The 21,223-nt window shown below is 44.0% G+C and overlaps 1 protein-coding gene across 1 annotated transcript in view; it reads left to right on the top strand.

The window, feature by feature from the left end:
* The window catches only part of LOC126467134 (nitric oxide synthase, salivary gland), a 719,566-nt gene that overhangs the window by 626,772 nt on the left and 71,571 nt on the right, over positions 1 to 21,223 (top strand). Inside the window, exon 14 of the mRNA XM_050096439.1 lies at positions 7,574 to 7,726. Within this exon, the coding sequence (XP_049952396.1) occupies positions 7,574 to 7,726 (153 nt within the window). The remainder of the gene's footprint in view (positions 1 to 7,573; positions 7,727 to 21,223) is intronic.

The raw sequence follows: 21,223 nt of genomic DNA, 5'->3' as shown, positions 1-21,223 counted from the left end.
TAACAAATGAATATTGTGTAGACTTGATATTAATTTATGGAGGTACTTCATCAAAGCACACTAATAACTGTAGAAATGTTAATAATGTATCAACATTTGGAGCAGTTCTTATGAGTGCTGCAATAATTCAATGAGACTTTGACATGACACAAAGAAATGTTCTGTGTATTCTTCAGTAATCATGTCTCACTATATAAAGATTTATACACACTGAATTCGAGTAGCAGTGCTGTCAATGAGTTCCGCAGAAAGTGCATACTCGTATTATTGAGAACATATTGTGAATGGATTTCGGTGCACCTAACAACAGTCGGGATCTGTACGTCACCCCCCCCCCCTCCCCCCACGATTTACTATCCACAACTGGTCAAGAATCTGTTACTTATTTTCTCTGAGTATGGCATAAACGTTGTGATAGGCACCATTCAGTCTGCCACAAGAGCAACAGAAGAATCTCAACGTTTAATGATTTGTTTCTGTTCATTCCCCAGGCAGATCCTTTCACCTCCAGGAACTTTTATCCGAAGCACTAAAAGGTCTCTGTTATTCCTTCATAATGTATGTGTTATATATATTTTAATTTCTTAATTTTGTCCAAAAACTGGCTTCGTTAATAAGACATGCTTTTTTGTTTCATATTCGTGCTATGTGTCCTGTGGTCGTCATGCATCTGTGGCGCTTGCGTATGGAGCTTTATTATGCTCGAGTAGCGTCTGTTTCTAATTTCAAAGATGATTAAATACACATCTCTAGTTGCACCAATGGTTTATTTCACCATTATATTCGAGTCAGTGTTGTTGCTCAAAATTTGAAGTCTTGTCCTCATGGTAACGTTGTAGTTGCTTTAAAGAAATCTACGTTAAGTTCAGGGAACTTTCGAATCCTGCCCCGTGACGTAGACAGACGCATCGGTTCAGCATCAACTTTAAGAATCCCAGAGTATGTAATGGATATTGACAAACGATAAGTATATTCAGAGCTATTTGTCGTGAATTCTCGAAACTAATTCGCCATTTGCCACTATTCCATTTCGCGATAGAAAATGACAAATGACCCCGCATCTAAAAGTTTCCAACAGCATTGTACCCCCAACTCGCGACAGGCTTTCTAGTCTTACAAGCAACGTAAAAACCAAGAATGTGGATAAAGAAAGTATTCGCAAGCTTCTGAATTTTACCAGCCTGAGAGCAAAATAATATGTATAAACCTCAAAAATCTGTACTCTCTTAGTACATGGGCGTCCGTAGAAATTTATCCAGGAGGGCGTAAGATTCTTAAATTGCCATAACTGACTCCGTGAGTTTGACAACGTGTAGGGCCATAAGAAATAAATTTGACAGGAATCTCTCAGAAGTTGTATCTTACTACATTGATCTTCTCAGAGTTTTTTAACTAGATTATTTTGATGTAGAAATGATAAACACGTTTCATTAGTAGATACATTTTCTGTGTTATTAATACGAATATAGATATTCACAAGAAATGTTTCTATTCACATATCAGTAATGTCCAGTTACTAAAAAAACCGAACGACCAAAAAAATCCTGTTGGAGAGCAACAAAAACCTAGGAAAAATGCCAAATTAATTCTTCTCAAACGATAGAAACAGAATTAAGCTTTTTGAAAAAAGTATAGCATTTACCACCGGTAAAGCGAAATTTGCCTTTTGTGAGAGTCAGAGCAAAAGAAATGCACAATGTTCTCTTGTAAACATCCAATTAATTATTTTCCATACCTCTGATATTTTTCAGTATGTTGATACACGGCTGCTCTCATCTATTACTTCCCCCTCTTTGGGGAAGTGTGAGGGGGAGTTTGTAGCCTTTCGGCTTTTACTCCCCTGTGAACGTGTGTGTGTGATTTTTCTATAGTTTTTAGGGTGTCTGTGATATGTGATGATTGTTGTGAGTGTGTCTGGTACTTGCCTGAGGTAGGCGAGAAGATTGGTGTTATGTGGGAAGGAATAGGATTAGGGGTTGGGTGTTGGGATTTTCTCTTCGACTTAGTCGTCGAAGATCGTCATAGGGCGCTTGTGCTTATCGCGGGACATGTCATACCGACCTAGGGAGTGGATGAGTGCGTTTCCGGACCTGGAAGAACCCTCATAGAAGGCCCTTGTCAGATCCTGGAAACGCTCTCTCAGGAGTGGGATTTCGGCTGCGGCGTGCAGGTCGTCTGTGGGGAATCCAAGAGGTAGACGCAGTGCCCTTCTGAGGGCGCGGTTCTGCAGCCTCTGGAGTTTGTCCAGGTGCTGCTTTGCCGCGTATCCCCAGACAGGGCACGCATATTCCATTACTGGCCAGATCAGGGCCTGGTATACATTTACTGTTACTGGGCAGTTCAGGATAGGGTATAGGATGGACATTCTGGCGCAGACCTTCCTGTGGTCCTCGTCTATGTGGGGTTTCCACGTAAGACGAGAGTCCAAGGTTACGCCAAGGTACTTGGCGGTTCTGCGCCAGGGGAGTTGGGTTCCGTTTAGGTGAAGGTGGAGGGGGGGACGTTGAGGAGGTTCGCACCTTCCGAGCCTGCGGGTAATCAGCATTGCCTGCGTCTTCTCAGAGTTGATGGTGATGCTCCAGCGACGGGCCCAAGTTTCTGTGTCATCTAAAACCTTTTGTAGCATACGGATGACCAGGTCCTTGTTCGCGTTTCTCGTGTAGAAGGCTGTATCGTCAGCGTACTGTGCAGTGTGCACCAGGGGGGCCGTTGGAGTGTCCGCAGTGTACAAACTGTACAATACAGGCCCCAGGACCGATCCCTGTGGCACCCCAGCACGAATACGCCTTCTGGTGGAGGTAGCAGTTTCTACTTTGACGGAGAAAGTCCTATTCGTGAGATAGCTCTTGATCAGCTGAACTATGCTCCCGGGAAACCCTTGTGTGTGCAACTTGTAGAGTAACCCTCTATGCCATACTGAATCAAAGGCTTTGGCTACGTCTGGTAGCACTATCCCGCAGTAGCCTCTGTGGTTGAAGCCCTCTGTGGCTGCTTCAACCATTCTCATGACCTGTTGTGGGGCAGAGTGGTTCTGCCGGAACCCAAATTGGAAATCTGGAAGAATTTGCTCTCTGGTAATATATTCTTGTATGGGTCTTAGCAGGAGGCGCTCATAGATCTTGCTGAGAGTTGGCAAGAGGCTAATCGGCCTGTAGTGCTGCGGGAATAGAGGGTCTTTCCCTGGTTTGTGCATCGCGACCACTTCCGCATGTTTCCAGCAAGCTGGGAAAACACGGGATCGAGTAATCTCATTCTTGAGAGACAAAATTCCATCCCTCCAGACTGTTTCCGTCCATTTCAACTGCCTTACGCGACCGTGGAACTAAGGGCTGTACACATGCACGAGAGAAGGTAGGACCAGCACGTTTGAAGCACTATTTAGTAACCTTTACAAGGGACACATCATCTTCAGATCTCGTCCCACGAAGGGATTCCTTCAGTTTACCGAAGAGCTGGTAATAACACTGTGGTAAACGAAGTAATAACACGAGGTAATGGCACAGTGGCTGGTGAGGACTGTGATCTCGGTGGTGGTTTTCTCACTGTCATGTGGCCCCGCGTTATCATGCAACAGCAAAACATTTGCTGTTTTGCCAGTGTTGACAGTTCATTCACTTTTACGCGTTTGTCAGCCAAAATCAGATTGTGAATACGCTTCACATTGCCTCTAGCCGGTGCAGTGCTCGATCTGCCATTGCGCAGTAGGTCCTGAGAATTGGCGTCCCCAGTTTCAACAGACTAACCGTACGGCGATCAACAGCGCAATCCCCATACACCTTCTTCAACCTCTTGTGAATGTTTTTCGCTGTGTCTTTCTCATAACACAGGAACTCTACAACAGCACGTGGCTTCAGAGAAAAATCAAGTGCTGCTACTGATTATTGGTTTCAGGAGACTTAATACCTAGGATCATCAGTCTCTTTTTCAACCTCTCCCTTCCACACCCCCAGAGCGGAATCAATGTACCCTTTCCCTCTGCATCTATAGTAAGTTCTATTTTCAAGTGTGAGAGCGTTCCCTAAATGTTTGCGTAAATTGTATATGAAGCAGATCGTGGATACCAGTGCGGTATTCACCTATTGGGATGTAGGATACCGCCTAAAACCAAATCCAAGCCTTCGTCGGTAATCCTCCGGAGACTTTAACGTTGTGCATTTCTTTTGGACAGGCGCCACATAAAATTTATAACCTCATACTCCAGGAAAGGACAAAAGATATATTTTGCTCCCTTTTCTTCCGCTCTCCACTTTCCCAGCCTCCTTACGGACGCCTCTGACTCTCACTTAAGTACAGTAGGTCCATAATTAACATTCCAGTTTAAAAAGGCTGTAGAAATAGAAACACTCTTCAGAATGGCGTCAAATTTAAACAGCACATTACTGACTCAGGGAGAAATATCATGGCACAAAAAAAAAATTAACGAAAATTTGGTCAATATACAGCGTCAGAATATGCACGCCAACGTACGCCCAACATGACCGTCTCGATGAAAGATTACGAGCTGCTGGCAAAGCTCTTTTTACAAGAAAGGCGACTGTGCGTCAGTAGCTCTTCAGAAGTCCTGGACACCCAAGGTATGGAATAAGGCACCGTTCCCGTGCCTGCTAAGGGCCAGGAGAAACTTTTTACAAAATCCGACAAAAAGATAGATTCTTTTGAAGTGCAATGTGGCAGAGGGAGGAAAGCAGTTGGTCAATCATCTGTCGAAGATGTGGCATGTGGCCATAGCATTGCCGGGAGAGAGGGGAGGGGGGGGGGGGGGGGAGGAGGTCGGCCGACGGTGTGATGGTGTGCAAACACGCAGTGCACGGGGAATTGCCCGAACGTTGGACATGCCTGCGAGCATGGTGCATAAGATCCTACAAAACTTGATACATTGCTATCCGCACAAAATCACTCATGTTCAGGAGTTGCTTCCTGCTGATCTGCCAGCAAGACCAACGTTCGCTCAGGAATTTCTAGCTCAAACGGAAATGGACAGTGAACAGCCATGAAACATTCTGTGGACAGACGAAGCCCATATCCATTGACATGTCAACATACAGAATTGCAGAATATGGGCAAGGGAAAATCCTCACGCGCATCAGCCGGAACCACTTCATTCTGCAAAGCTGACCATGTGATGCGGGTTGACGCATCTTTTGCCGTAGGGCCGTTATTTTTCGAGGAGATAAGTCCTGCGGGTCCTTTTACCTGTACCGTCTCTAGTAAACGCTATGATAGTTGTTTGAATACCAACGCCATCCCGACCCTTCAACAGCGTGGAGTTGTGGGTAGGGTCATTTTTACGCAAGACAGCGGTGCTCCGCACATTGCACAGGCAACAAAGCAGTTGCAGCAGAGACGTTTCGGAAATAACGTATTTATCAGCCGTCATTTCCCTTCAACCTGGCCGTCCAGTTAACGTGACCTTTAATCATACGACTCCTGGCTGTGAGGTTATCTGAAAGATGTGTTCGCAATGCGCAATGCATTCTGAACGTGGCGCCGGAGACACTCGGATATGTTGTGAAACATGCTGTTTCTCGATTTCAACTTGCTGCCGAAAGCGCTAAACACCCTGTTGAACACGTCCCGCGCCAGTCTCACAACAGTTAAAAACCGATGTCATTTTAAATTGAACGTAAAGTCACAATAGCGGAAACTTTTTTTGAGGTTAACGGTTCGGTCTATTTTAGACCATCTTCATGCTCAGAGCAGTTAGCGTTCGTGGAGTTGTAGCGCCTGCTCCGTTCATTATGGTATGTCTGAAGATGGTCTAAGACAGACCGAAACCACTAATCTAAAAAAAAAAGTTTCTTGCAGTTATGACTGTTTACTTTCATTTTGTCCGCCTCGTTAGCTGAATGGTCAGGATTACGGACTTCCGTGCTAAGGGGCCCGGGTTCGATTCCCGGCTGGGTCGGGGATTTTCTCCGCTCAGGGACTGGGTGTTGTGTTGTCTTCATCATCATTTCATCCCCATCCGGCGCGCAGGTAGCCCAATGTGGCGTCGAATGTAATAAGACCTGCACCAAAGCGGCCGGACCTACCCGGTAAGGGACCTCCCAGCCAATGACGCTAAACGCTCATTTCCATTTCCACTTTCATGTTAAAGTAAAAAAAGAAAAAGAGAAACGCTGTTCTCCAAGAGAAATGGTCTCAAAAATTACCGGTGCTATTTTGCTTTTTATGCTGTTTCTGGCCTCAGGACGAATAAAAAACCGATTTTTCCCCATCCCATGTTGTACGACCTTCCCTTGATGGATGTTGTGTACATACTTCCGCGTAGTCAGCGCGTACACAACTTTCCCAATAGAGGGCGCCCCGCTAAGCACAACAGCGCAGGCGCAGCGTTCGTCCGTCTCCGCACTACGAGATGGTGCTGTCTTAGAGGCGGACCAAATTCTGCTTCCGCCGATCCGCGTATTAATATGTAACGCCAATGAGATTGCTGCTAACATAGAACCTTTCCTTCTCGCGTATCAGACTCGCGCAGTGATACCTGAACGCGCGAGTTATTGTAGCGAGTGTACAGACCTCCGATTAGTCAGTCTGCATTTGTCTGTACCAGTCTATAGTCAAGTTTCAGTCCGCGCCTAGTAAGATTATCATATTCCTGTACATAGCCATGAAGAGAAATGTATAGACACTTTGTCAAGTATCAGAGATATGTGAGAATAAGATTAACATACCCAAGACCAAAGGAACTTCAGATTGTCAATTGTAAACAGCATCCAGAATCAAGTTACGTAATATCTATGATTTTTATTATTTTAATAAATGTGTGTGAAAATTAATCAAGTTCTGTTTAAAGTTGGTCACCGTCAATCTGCTACTCTAAGCGTGCAAGTGGCATTTCTATCATCTGACCTAACGGCAGAAGAAAAACACGCCACGATAAGACCACGAGACATATTGCTGACACTCGCCTACTTCGTTAGAGCGATCTGATGGTGTGTGTACTGAAGGTCTTACAGCACGCACACCACAGATGCGCCTACCTAAGTAACAGTGCCACAACTGTTGACTGACGAACTTGTGCAGTCATGCATATAGAACGTTACTGATGGTGTAATGTGCAACTGAAACCACAGGCCTCGTGACGCCCTTCATCTGTCATTTGTAGCCAAACCCAATAAGACGCTTACAGTGCCATCAATTGGTAAAATTTTTACTCCATGAAGTTTCCCCCTGCATCAATAATATGCTGTTCAAATATGACTTCATTCTGAGCAGTGGTTCTCTTTCTACAGCGTTTTGGTGCTGAAACATTAAAAATGGAAACGGCGTGCAGTGTAGGTAGTAGGTACTGGCTCTAAGACCAGTTACCACGCAGAGTACTGACTAGTATCCGTTGCAGGGAACACCACCTGTCATCTTTCGAGAGTAAGATCGATTCCCTTTGCGTGGCTCTTTTCTGTTAGGGAAGGCAGGGAATACTTTACGATTTTGCTGGAGATTGCTGCCATAAATAACGAGCGAGTAGCTCGTCGAGGTAATGGGGCTCCCGCCGCAGGCTGGGAAGGGGGCTGTCAGGGTAGTGACGTGTGGCGGTAGTGCGCCGACCGCTGATCGCTTTCTGATGCCGCAGCATGGCGAGCTCCAAGTCGTTCATCAAGGCCAACAGCCAGACGGAGCTGGCCGGCCTACAGGTGGACCGCAAGCTGGACCGCCTGGACTCTCTGCGCGGCTCCGTCAGCGACATCATGTCCGAGGACACGTTCGGCCCGCTCAGCAACGTCAGGTAAGCGCTTCCGCCTGCTGCCTGTGCCGCACGCCTGCTGTGTGTTAGCTTACTGTGTACCTGTCTGAACCTCAACTCTGGCAGAGAGGTGTAAGTTCCAATGCTTTCAGAAATTTGGCGATGAGTGGGTCCACAGCCCCTTTGAAATTTTTAAATGAAATCATTCCGCTTTAGGCTGTTAAAACATTTTTTATTGCGATTACAATTTCAAGATATGTCATTTTCAAGCAGTCTCAAAGCAGTCAGTCGTCAAATACAGTACATGTAAATGTGAAATTAACAAACGTTGAAATAAAAAATTTCAAATCTACTTACGTGGGGAAATACACTGAAAAGCCAAAGAAACTGGTACACGTGCCTAATAAGGGCCCCCGTGAGCACGCAGAAGTGCGCAAAACGACGTGGCATGGGCTTGACTAATGTCTGAAGTAGTGCTGGAGGGAATTGACTCAATGAATCCTGCAGGGCTGTTGATAAAACCGTAAGAGTACGAGGCGGTGGAGATATCTTCTCAACAGCACGTTGAAAGGCATTCACGATATGCTCAGTAATGTTCATGTATGGTGACTTTGGGAGACAGCGGGTGTGTTTAAACTCAGAAGAGTGCTTCTGCAGAAATTCTGGACGTGTGGGGTATCGCAGAGTCCTGCTGGGACTGACAAGTCCGTCGGAATGCACAATGGACATGAATGGATGCAGGTGATCAGACAGGATGGTGTGGCCAAGCGGTTCTAGGCGCTTCACTCCGTAATCGCGCTGCTGCTACAGTCGCAGGTTCGAATCCTGCCTCGGGCATGGATGTGTGTGATGTCCTTAGGTTAGTTACGTTTAAGTAGTTCTGAGTCTAGGGGACTGATGACCTCAGATCTTAAGTCCCATAGTGCTTAGAGCCATTTGAACCATTTGAAGACAGGATGGTTACGTACATGTCACCTGTCAGAGGCGTATCTAGACGTATCAGGGGTCCTATATCAATCCAACTGCGCACGCCTTACACTATTAAAGAGCCTCCAGCAGATGGAACAGCCTCCTACTGACATGCAGGGTTCATTATATAGTCTCCATACCCGTACACATTCCATCTGCTCGATACAATTTGAAACGAGACTCTTCTGACCAGGCAACATGTTTCCAGTCATCAAGAGTCCAATGTCATCGTTGACAGGCCCAGGAGAGGACTAAATCTTTGTGTTGTGCAGTCATCAAGGGTCCACGAGTGAGCCTTCGGCTCCGAAAGCCCATATCGGCGATGTTTCGTTGAATGATTCGTACGCTGACACTTGTTAATGGCCCAGCATTGAAATCTGCAGCAATTTGCGAAAGGTTTGTACTTCTGTCGAGTTGAACGATTCTCTTGAGCGTTCGTTGGTTCTTTTAGCGGATTTCTGATTTTCACGGCACACTGATGAAATGGTCGTACGGGAAAATCCCCACTTCACCGCTACTTCGGATATGCTGCATCCCATCGCTCTAGCGCCGACTACAACATCACGTTCAAACACACTTAGATCTTGATAATCTGCCGTTGTAGCAGCAGTAACCAATCTAACAACTGCGCCAGACACTTGTCTTATATAGGCGTTGCCGACCGAAGCGCTGTATTCTGCCTGTTTACATATATCTGTATTTGAATACATATGCCTGTACCAGTTTCTTTGACGCTTCAGAGTAATATACGTTAATAATAAAGCTGTGATATGCTGTCTAAGAGCAGTTGCACGTGGTGGTGTGAGTTTATCTGCTGTTCCACATACCATTCGTGTTAGAAAGCTCGTGAAATAATTATGTAAACACTTAAATAAAACTTTAAATCTAGTATATTAGGCATGGTAAATGGATCACAAAAGGGCAGAGATAACATACAAAGAGTGTGAGCTATGGAGTCAAAGTGCTAATAAGTGAAACCCCTATTTTACGTTTCCATGCAGTCCAGACTTGAAAAACGCAAAATTGATGAAAATGCAAAACTGAGGAAAATGTTATAAACCCTCCCAATATGAGCAAAACCACTTGTAATTGTCATATATGATTAAAAATCTAATTCCTCTCTAGTACTTTGTACAAAATCTGTCTAAGTGAAGGAAATAAAATGTACATTACAATGTTTATACAATAAATTGTGCTAATGGATTTCATCAGTTGTAAAAAAAAAATCACAGATATGTAACAGCATGTAAAAACTCATGAAAAAATTGAAATTGGTATCTGGGTACAAGGTAATCAAGCTGTTTTCCGACATGCTACGACTACAAATTATACGTTCAAAACAAGTGTTTTTGGGAGATCATCCTTTGCGCTCACCCAGAAGGAAGCAAAAAATTGACGATCATGTTGAATTAAACCAAAAGCATCACAGCAGCTAAGTGGCTAAACCAGAAACATAAATGCGGACATCTAATTAATGACATACTTTGTCACTACTGGTGTTTTGTTTAATGCTCACCACTGTTTAAGTGTTCCTTTAGGCTTGATGAGATCTGAAAAAATGAATTTTCTTCCCCAATTTACGTTACCAGCTTATTAGAAGTCGGTTGGGTAAATTTCTCTCCACTGTGTAAAATGTAAATTTGAAAGAAAGCTCAGGTGTTAGTTTCGCTTCATGCCCTCTATCACTGGCGCCAATCTTTAGATCTACAGTGTATGTGGTACAAAGTACATACGTGAGTAGTGTTAGTAGGGAGAAACCTCCCTCGTTAACGACTCTATCTGTTAGTGAAAACCGTATCAAAATCCCTAAAGCAAATCCGCAGCTTAGCCTCCACATAAAAAAAAAGAAAAAAAGCGGCAGGGGACACTTCAGTTCATCGTAGTTCAGCCAAGTAGCACAAAATGTTTATAAACTATACATACAAATCTTCCTCATGAAACAGGCTGTTAGTGGAACCGTATCAAAATTCCTATACTAGTTCCGAGATTAGCCTTCACATACCAACAGAAAAACGCGGCAGAGGACTTTAATTCATCACAGTTCAGCTATTTTCCACGAAATGTTTACAATTTATATGCGTAAATCTACCTCGTGAATCAGTCTATTAGTGAAACCACAACAAAATCTGTGCAGTTCTTTCTGAGATTGGACTTCAGATAGATAGAAAAACGCGCCAGTGGACTTTAATTAAGTAATATATATGTAAATATATTTTACCAATATGTTTGAATACATGAATCCAGGCCTATAATTTCAGAATGGGTATTTTCTCTGCATTTTGACTGTGACGCATTCCTCTGCATATGAATTACACCGTAGTAGATAAACACGGTCCAGTCACATTACTGTGAGCATCGCCTATGTTCGACGTCAACGTGTAATAACCAGTCAGCCATCAGGTGCCAGCAATAAGAGTGGAGGGTATGTAAAACGTGTCTGGGGGACACGCAAGACCGTGCATTCGCTGTCATAATGCATAAACGGAGCGATTTATCTAACGTGCAAAAGGGCACGATGACTGGCTTTAGCGCCAAGTGTGGAGGCGCCTCCGAAGCGCTAAATTTGTATCAAGTGTTCGAGTGCTGCCGTGGCTAAAGCATACCGTGCATGACAGAATGGCTCAATCCTATACTGGGACCGATCCAACTGTGGTGCACCACGGGCCATAGATGACAGGGATGAATGACGGCTGCAGAGAGGTATGCGAGCTTATAGATGTGCACCTGCTGAGCAGCCCAGATGAACCAAGGGGCTACCAGCGGAATGGCGCCAACGACCGTGGACCTCTGCAGCAGGTACCCCTTTCGTGCACCCATGTTGACTGATGTTTATCGGCGGCGAAGGCTGGGATTTGGATGCCAATACTAGAACTGAACGTCCACTGAGTGGCGACAGGTAGCCTTTTCAGATGAATCTCATTTTATGCTCCACTGAACAGATGGCCGTTGGGGTGTACGGTGCGAAACGTCTGAAAGCAAACATCCTGCAACACTGCTCGAAATGTTCCAGGCCAGCAGGCATTCCCTGTGTGATCTCGTCATCCTGGAACGCACAACGGATCAATGCAAGTATGCAGGTATCATTGAGGACCATGTCCACCTCTATATGCAAATTGTTTTTCCCTCGGCATGAAGGCATCTAGCAGCAGGACAAAGCAATGTGTTACACAGCTCACAGTGTACGTAGATAGATCGAAGAGCAGCAGAATGGTACCAAACGCAATGGAGGATCTGAAGGACAACCTGGATTGGGCTGTTCGCCCCTTGGATCCTCAACCGAGAAACCTAACGCAGCTGGCACTCTCATTGACCTTATTTCTGCACGTCTTGCAGCGGTCTGTGCTGCAAAAGGTGGTCAGTCAGACTTTTGACAGGTGGTCACATTAATGTGACTGTTCAGTGAACAACTTTATTATAATTATACATTTGTGTTGGAGAGAAGAAGATTTACACTGGCAATAGCAAGAAAAGCTTTCCTGAAAAAGAGGCGGTTGTTAAACATCGAATACAAATATAAGCGTTCGTAAGTTATTTCTGAAGGTATTTGTCTGAAGCGTGAAAGTGAAACGTGTCTGACAAACATTTCAGACAAGAGGAGAATAGAATCTACAAGGAGAGAATAGAAGCTTTGACGTGTAGTGATACAGGAAAATGCTGAAGATTAGGTGGGTAGATCGAATAACTATCGAACAGGTGCTTAACCGAACTGGGAAAAGAGAAATTGAATACAGTAGGCAGTTGCAAATGGATGTCGGTTGCAGTAACTAAGGAGACATGAAGAGTCTTACACAAGATAGACTAACTTGGAGAGCTGCAAGAAACCAGTCTTCACACACAACAACAACAAAAACATGGTTCTGATGATTTTCTCCTCCAAGAAATACAATCACAAATGCGGCTGGAGTTGTCTCTCAAAATGGTATACTACTTTAAAGAATCCTAAATGAAACATTCTAACAAAACCTTTAAAACAAAATTCATAAGACTCTTAATGAAATAAATTATTGGTAACAACTTCCCATTATGCGAGTATATTGCACGCTCATCTCATGATACTACGTCAGCTAAAAAAGACACCCAAGAGGTAAGAACTAGTACTGACAAAGTGTTTCTCCTTTGAATTTAAAAACACTTACTGGATTTTGTTTCCATCAAAAATATAGTATCCACTTAAAAATGTTCGAATACTTGTAATATTTTTAGAAAAAAGTTTATACTACTGCAGTCATTACTGCAATTAATAACGGTTGCATAGTCCGCATAAAATACTGTATGGGATCGTAAGAAGTAGGTTTTCGAATACTGTTTGTAACATAAGAATGTTCCATTGTGGATCCCTATGGAACATCAACAATTAAAAAAAAATCTTTTATCATGGAGAAGGTACAGAGCGAGGAACTGGAAGTTGCCAAGAAAAACCTGTTCCCCAAAAAACCAAGATGATTTTGACTCGAGGTCAGTGCTGTCCTTAACAAAAAACAGTAAAATCTGTACAACCTTATTGCTGTCAGGTTTTTCACAAGTATTTAAGAATTAATCACGTGCTCGGCCAGCATTAAAAGAATTTATAAAAATTTGCATTGGTGAACCAAATTTACTATAAGCAGCTGCTCTCTGTCACCAAGTCTTGGTGTGCACATCACAAGATAAGATGACGTAATTTTGCAGTTGTTCTATGGCATTAAAGGCGTCATACAACATTTAAAAAACTGTCATACACATGGTAACAGGTAAAACGTACAAAATAAAAATACATAAAAACAGATAATATGGGAAACTTTCAAAATTCAGAACAAAAAAGATGGTTCAAATGGCTCTGAGAACTATGGGACTTAAATTCTGAGGTCATCAGTCCCCTAGAACTTAGAACTACTTAAGCCTAACTAACCTAAGGACATCACACACATCCATGCCCGAGGCAGGATTCGAACCTGCGACCGTAGCGGTCGCGCGGTACCAAACTGTAACGCTTAGAGCCGCTCGTCCACCCCGGCCGGCCAGTCATAATCGAACATATAATTTTTTTTCTTATTTTCTGGGAAGGGAGCTATGACCATTACAGTTGAAAACACAACCAGAGCCAGACAATACTGCAACGACACTCAAAGAAAAAATGGTGCTTTGCAATTTAAGTAAAAAAGTTAGCTGAAGTTAATCTTGCAAAGGCCGTGCCCAGGAAACCAGAAATCGCTCCGCTGTGATAGACAGAAAAGCTCAAAGCTTTTAGTTATAAAACGTTTCCCACTGGATTAAATTTTCTCCTGGACTCCACTCGCGGTGCCGTCAAAACAGCTGCTAACGCTGTCCGTGTTCTGCCACTTCTGCCAAGCTTCACGTCCAACACATCGCACCACAGCACTTGAATCACGGTCACAGAGCGAGGAACACATACTGTGAGCAAGACTAAACACGCAGTGCTCTTAAGCCAGGCAAGTGGGGCATGATGCACACTAGCGAGACACTACAGCACTCGTTGCAAGGCTGCAACATACAATGATACAATGGAGGGGAAGACTCGATCGATATTTCACGAGCCGAAAAAAGTCTCGATCCTCTACAGGTTCGAATGATCGTTCCTGTCATGTCCCTGAATACTCATCATTCCTCATGTGATAACCGGCTATACATGTGGGTAGATGGTTGGTAAATCGTCCAACAGTTGCTAGAAAATAATGGGTGTGTATCGCTAAAGACGTATAATACATGTAAAAATGTGTGGAGGTTTTTATTATATTAATCAGTAGACGTCAAATGATCAATATTAAATATTACAGCCTAAACGCGCCACATTTAAATTGCAGTACAGTCGCACTCCGTGCGACTTGGTCTTACATTCCACATTTCGTAAGAACAGAGATCACAAACAAAACAAATTTCCATATTATTTAATTATTTTTGGCACGCTGCAGGCATAACATAATTTTTATCTGGTGCAAACTGTCAGCATACGGATAGACGCAGACAGTTTCACACATTTTCGCACTGGGCTTTCCACGTGATCACGACTTATTTAGTTTCATAATCGAAACATTGTTTTTTACACAAACGTGTCGATCGACATATTGTAATACTTTTGCAACCTCATTCTGGAGACGTCTAAACTCTACCTGAGGAAATCAACATAGAGGTCTTCGATATTTTTAGCGTGAAAGGATTTGTCATTAAAAGTGGACTTACCTTGTAGGTCAGTCAGTTACATTTCCACATGGACAGGGACACTTTCAACTCAAACAGTCTCGAAGACAGAAGTGAGATTCTTCGATGAGGTTGGAAGCCAAAGGAATGAACTACAATTTGTGCCAAATGTTCAAATGCGTGTGAATTTCTAAGGAACCAAACTGCTGAGGTCATAGGTCCCTAGTCTTACACACTACTTAGACTAACTTATGCTAAGAACAACACACACACCCATGCCCGAGGAGGACTCGAACCTCCTGCGGGAGGGGCCGCGCAGTCCGTGACATGGCGCCTGAGACCGCTCGGCCATTCCGCGCGGCAACAATTTGTGCCAACTTCAGGAAATGAACCCAGGTCTCCTGCTTATTAGGCAGATGTGTTATCCACTACACCATCCTGCCGTTGTGGCTAACACAGCTGCTCAGAATACCCTAGTCCAATGCCCTCCACCACAAAAACTGCAATTCACACTTGAGCCCATCTTGATTTTTCCTTTTTTAAATCACCAGTTCTGCTGACGCTCTCCGATAGTGGATAACACCGTGGCTTTGTATGTAATGGAGAAATCCTGCATGTACCTTAGGTATAGGTGATCTGTTTATCTGATGTAATTACATTTTCCTGGAGCCACATATATTAGTTCATTACTTCAGTTTCTATCCTTATCGAAGATGAAGTTAGAGACTCTGTCTCCAGGAAAATGTAATTATTTCAAATCAATACATGTAAGATTGGCAGTGTTCTCAAAACATTTAGGAAACTATACATTTAATTTTTTCGAGGCCACAATGAATTCTTCAGACTTCAGGAAACTGGGGGAAACTGGACTGTGTTTATCAGAATTTGTCTCTTCTATAATCCGATTTCCTTTATAACAGCGCCGCCATCAGACCAGAAAGAAGTTACCTTCCAATGTCTTACTGTGGGCGGCGCGCCGTCAAGTCCACTTAAAATACGAGGTCTGCAATCCATTCCAGGTGTTCTAATTTTTGTTCCAGCACGCCTTTTTCCTTCATAAATTCAGCAACAGCGAGTTTTAACCAAGGTACTTTACTGTAATATATGAAGTCCCCACATTTTTCGTTCAGTTCCATTAAGAACTGTTGTAACTGACAGTCGAATAACACGCGCGACTTCAGAAATTTTACTATTCATTCCACTAACTTCTTCAGGTGGTGCATGCCCGCAAATTTAGCACAGGTACAGAACAATGTGCCGCTCGTTGTAGTTCTTTGCTCTTCCATTGCCAGCTAAAACTTTAAATTCTTTCTGCGCGGTATCGTAATATCATTTCATAGCAAATTTGCAGTACATATCGGCTGCATAATACAAATTAAAATTCTCGTTCCTCTCTTCTGTCATTCCCATTCATTTTTAAAGGCTTGTGACTATCTTCCTGTCCCTTTCTGTGCAAACAACCACTTTACCTGCGAAAATCCTTCATACCACGAACAAACAGCGAAGGACAAACAGTGCTGACACCACGATTCTGCCGAATTGAAGAGCGTCTTACCGACCGAAAAATGCCACATAGCAATAAAAAATGCTATGTCGCACTGTACCGATCACTTCCGGAAAGTTACGAGCAAAGCCGAGACAACAAGGGACTTGGACCGCACACAGCGCGCACAACCAGCCTAGGTGAACCATAATCGAATCCTTTTTAAAAACATTTAGTTTAACAGTCTCAATTCCAAATGTCCATAAATGATAACTAGTTTCTATCAATTAATGATCATCTGCAGATATGATTAAGTACGAGTTATGAAACGTCAAAAAATTTTTCTAAAAGAACTCAGTCATAAGCTGGGAAACAGGAGGAATAGCTCTATATCAGACTTCTAACAGCACTGGTGTCCAGCTTTTTACAGCAGACTTATAGCAGCAGTTGTATACAACTCTGCATAGTACAGATCCATGTGCACAGCGGGTGTGTAGGGATTACATTCTTTTCTGACCTCCTTCCATGCAAAAACTGCCGCTATCTATGCCACTGGTAGCGGCTCTCACTTCTACATTATTTCGATTATGGAAGCTTAATTTAAAACTCACAGGTTTCAACGAACCTATCCCGAAATTTCGCGGTACCGGTACAGCAAATGGTTCAAATGGCTCTAAGCACTATGGGACTTAACATCTGAGGTCATCAGTCCCCTAGACTTAGAACTACTTAAACCTAACTAACCTTTGGACATCACACACATCCATGCCCGAGGCAGGATTCGAACCTGCGACCGTAGCACCTGCGCGGTTCCGGACTGAAGCACCTAGAACCGCTCGGCCAGGGCGGGCGGTCCGGTACAACAGGGGAACTCGTCCAATGGAGTGGCTGCTCGTGAAATCAAACTCAAAGTATACAGCACCGGAGAAGGCGCAAGAAGGAAGCGAGCAAAGAAGGCAAAACGACGTCGAATTAACTGCTGACAGTAACATATTCGCGTCTGGCATCCTCTGCTTCCCGCTAGCGGAGTCGGCGACTAATCTTGGCGGCTTCTCAGTCGACAAATTGTGTGCCACGCGTTATCCGGACACGAAAGCCGAGGCCCTTGAAAAACTAATGGCCGCTTCGCTGCGCCCCAGTCGAGATTTTGATTGAGGAAGGGGAGGGGGCGATGGCGGGGGACGGGGGAGAGGCTTTACGTGTCACTCACCACTCACTGCTAATTCACAGGAACAAGAAATACTTTAAAAGCAAAGTTAAAGTGTACTTGTGCGTAAAGCAGTAGCAGCACGGTACAAAATGTCCTGCGCTCCATCCATACGTAACACTTGTCATGCAAGTTGTGTTTTCCGTCTTCGGTTAAATACAGTCGCTCCCATGAGACATCATGTCTAATGTCAATTTGGATTGTGCGGATAGCTCGGAGTGAACATAAGGCCTTTCCTTGACTAAAAAGAACATTTCTAAGGAACTACTTTAGATACAACTATGCTGTTTGTTGCAAATGGTAGCTTAACTCAGGAAGTTTTTTTACAGCTCCCCGTTTGCTCTCTTTGTTTTCCATAGAACGTCTAGATCAGGGATCTCCAAATTTTTTAGTCCGCGGGCCACATTGACTCCTCCACGAAGTCATAAGGGCCAAGATCTACCTAGTGGGATTAAAGCACCCTAGCACTCCATGATTACCGTAATGTAAGGCTAAAGGAAAGATGAAATCGCAAAAATCTAAGGTTGTGGGAATAGCTAGCACTGAAACGAGCTAAGATTTTTATTTAATTACATAATTTTGATTGGTGGACGTACCTGACCGAAATTCTGGCGTATTTTATTCTGGCGAATTTCACAGTCAAAAAAGTATGTCACTGCACATTCTTTACGAAAGTGTCCTGCAAAGTTAACGAAATCTCAAAATCATTGTTAGCAACACTATTACTGCAAGACGTAACAGAGGTGGAGTATGTCAACGCATTGTTATTTCAAGCGGCGCAACAATAAGTTTAGTTATGTAGTCTTGTAGCGAGTAGTAGAGCCAATGTCGCGGTGTATTGGTCGCGATAGGCCTCGAAACTCAATTGTTGGCAGTATAGGTACCACCTCAAATATTTGGCGGGCCGGATACCAGGGATGTCCGGCCCTCGCGGGCCGGTTTCGGCCTGTAGAGCATCTTTTATTCGTACCAAGAGTATGAACATCGGCAACTGATCAGTTACACAGCTTATCCTTAAATCCACAAAAAGACAAGAGAGATTATACATGAAAAGTATTCGCAGTTGCCAATGTGGAAAAACATCAGCTGTATAATGGAATGACGACAGTGAAAATTTGTGCCGCACCGGGATTCGAACCCGGATTTCCCGCGTCCTGTAGGCTTACCACTAGACTATCCGAGCACGCTTCAAGACCAGACCAAACTTCCATATGTCGTCAACTATGTGTCTACAACCTGCGCTCGTACATCCATTACGTATGTTCTCGTACAGAGGGGACATTTTAGTTGAAAATCGCTTGCCTGGTGTCGATGGATAAATACGATATTGGAATGTCTTTGTTCAAGAATGGTTCAAATGGCTCTGAGCACTATGGGACTTAACATCTGTGGTCATCAGTCCCCTAGAACTTAGAACTACTTAAACCTAACTAACCTAAGGACATCACACACATCCATGCCCGAGGTAGCATTCGAACCTGCGACCGTAGCGGTCGCCTTAATATGCTTTACTTCCAGTGGAGGCAACACTGGAAGTAAAGCATATTAAAGCGACTTTTGTGAACTGTCATGCTCCCACGGAGAAGAGCGAATGTGAAGTGAAAGACGAGTTCTATGCACAGCTAGAGGCAGTGATGGATGCTATACCAAATGGACACCTGAGGATCCTCCTTGGTGATATGAATGCCAAGGTTGGGAAAGAACAAATATTCCAAGACACAACAGGTAGGCACAGTTTACACAACCTAAGCAATGACAATGGATTTAGGTTCATCAGCTTCGCTACATCATTAGAGTTGTTCATTTCCAGCACAAACTTCCAGCGGAAGAACATACATAAAGGAACCTGGGTATCACCAGATGGGAGAACTGTAAATCAAATAGACCATGTTGCCATTGATCTCAGAGCCAAGAGATGGGTGTTAGACGTTAAGACAGCGCGGGGTGCCGAAGTTGGGAGTGACCATTTCCTGGTCAGAGGCCGTTTAAACATACAGTGTAAAGGAAGAACGGGGCCTAAGTTAAAAAGAGTGGAAGGGTACCATGTGGAGAAACTGAAAGATGAGGCAACGAAGACCATATACCAGTTGCAACTTAGTAACCGCTTTGAAGCACTCAGTGAAGTGGGTGCGAATCAGGACCTCGAACTAATGTGGGGAAACATCCAGAGCTCAGTTAGGGATACAGCAAAGGAAACACTCATTGGAAACCCAGTGGGCAAGAAGATCTGGTTTGGAAAGGAATGTGCAGATGCCCTGGAAAGGAGAAAGGAAGCCAGGAACAAATGGCTGAAGGGGACAAATCTGGCACAGGCCAAAGCACAATTTGAGGAGGTCCGAAAGACTACACAAGCGATTCTGAGAAGGGCAAAGAGGAAATACATAAGGAATATCATCACTGAAGCAGAAACAGACTTCAGAGGACCAAAGACGAGGGAAATGTTTCTGAGGGTGAAGTACCTCTGCAAAGGTCACCAGGCCAAGCAGAAATTTGTCAAAGATTCCCGTGATAAGATCCTGACGAACGATAGGTGCATAGCTGAGAGATGGAAAGAGTACTTTCGACAGCTGCTAAATTGTGATGATCCTGAACTGCAGTTTGATTTCCAGTACCCAATCACAGCAGATGCAGACTATCCCCCACCTACCCTCGATGAGATAAAAACCAGAATCAGACACCTTAAAAGAATAAGAGTCCAGGTGAAGATGGAATACAGGCTGAAATGATCCTGGCTGGAGGAGAGAAACTTGCAGAAAAAATACACCGACTGATACAGGCAATATGGACCAAAGAAGAACTACCCGGAGAATGGAAAACAGCTTTGATTTGTCCAATACATAAGAAGGGCGACAAACTGAAATGTGACAACTATCGAGGAATCGCCCTGCTTAACGTCTGCTATAAGATCCTGTCCAATTGCCTCATACATATAATTCAGCCAGTGGCAGAATCGGTGATTGGGGAGTACCAGGGAGGTTTCCGGCCAGGACGGTCAACACTAGATCACATCTTCAGTCTCCAGCAGCTCACTGAGAAACTGGGTGAATATGGTAAAGATTTGCATATTTTATTCGTTGATTTTAAGAAGGCCTATGATTGCATACATCGCAAGAGCCTGCTCAACTGTTTAAGGGAGTTTGGCATAGCAGAGAAACTCATCAATCTGATAAAGATCTGTCTGAACGAAACACATGCAAAGGTGAAGATGGGAAATCGTGTAACTGAGGAATTTGAAATTGTGACAGGACTCAGGCAAGGAGATGGGTTGTCCCCTATCCTGTATAACTTTGCCCTCGAGAAGACCGTACGCGAGACCTTCCAAGAGATCGAAGGGATTGAAATCGAAGGAAAGAGACTGGCATACTTAGCCTATGCAGACGACATCTGTTTACTCTCTAGGTCGGAAGAAGAGTTGGAGCAAATGACCAAAGCACTAAAGGAGGCTGCCAGCAAATTTGGGCTGAACATAAACGAAGCTAAGACAGAGTACCTCGTTATGACGCGTGGTCATTGTCAGACTGCTGATCATCTACAATCACTGCAGGTTGGGGACCATTCCTACAAGAGAGTGCAAGAATTCAAATACCTAGGGGCACTTTTCACCGAGAACTCGTCATGTGAAGCAGAGATCAATGCCAGAATACAAGCAGGAAACCGATCTTACCAGAGCCTAGCGCAATTGCTTCGGTCCAAATCTCTCTCCAGACAGTTCAAGATTCGACTGCACAAAACCCTGATCCAGCCT

Source organism: Schistocerca serialis, chromosome 1, assembly GCF_023864345.2.
Source record: "Schistocerca serialis cubense isolate TAMUIC-IGC-003099 chromosome 1, iqSchSeri2.2, whole genome shotgun sequence".
Taxonomy (NCBI): Eukaryota; Metazoa; Arthropoda; class Insecta; order Orthoptera; family Acrididae; genus Schistocerca; species Schistocerca serialis.
This window is presented reverse-complemented; position numbering and strand designations above follow the sequence as displayed.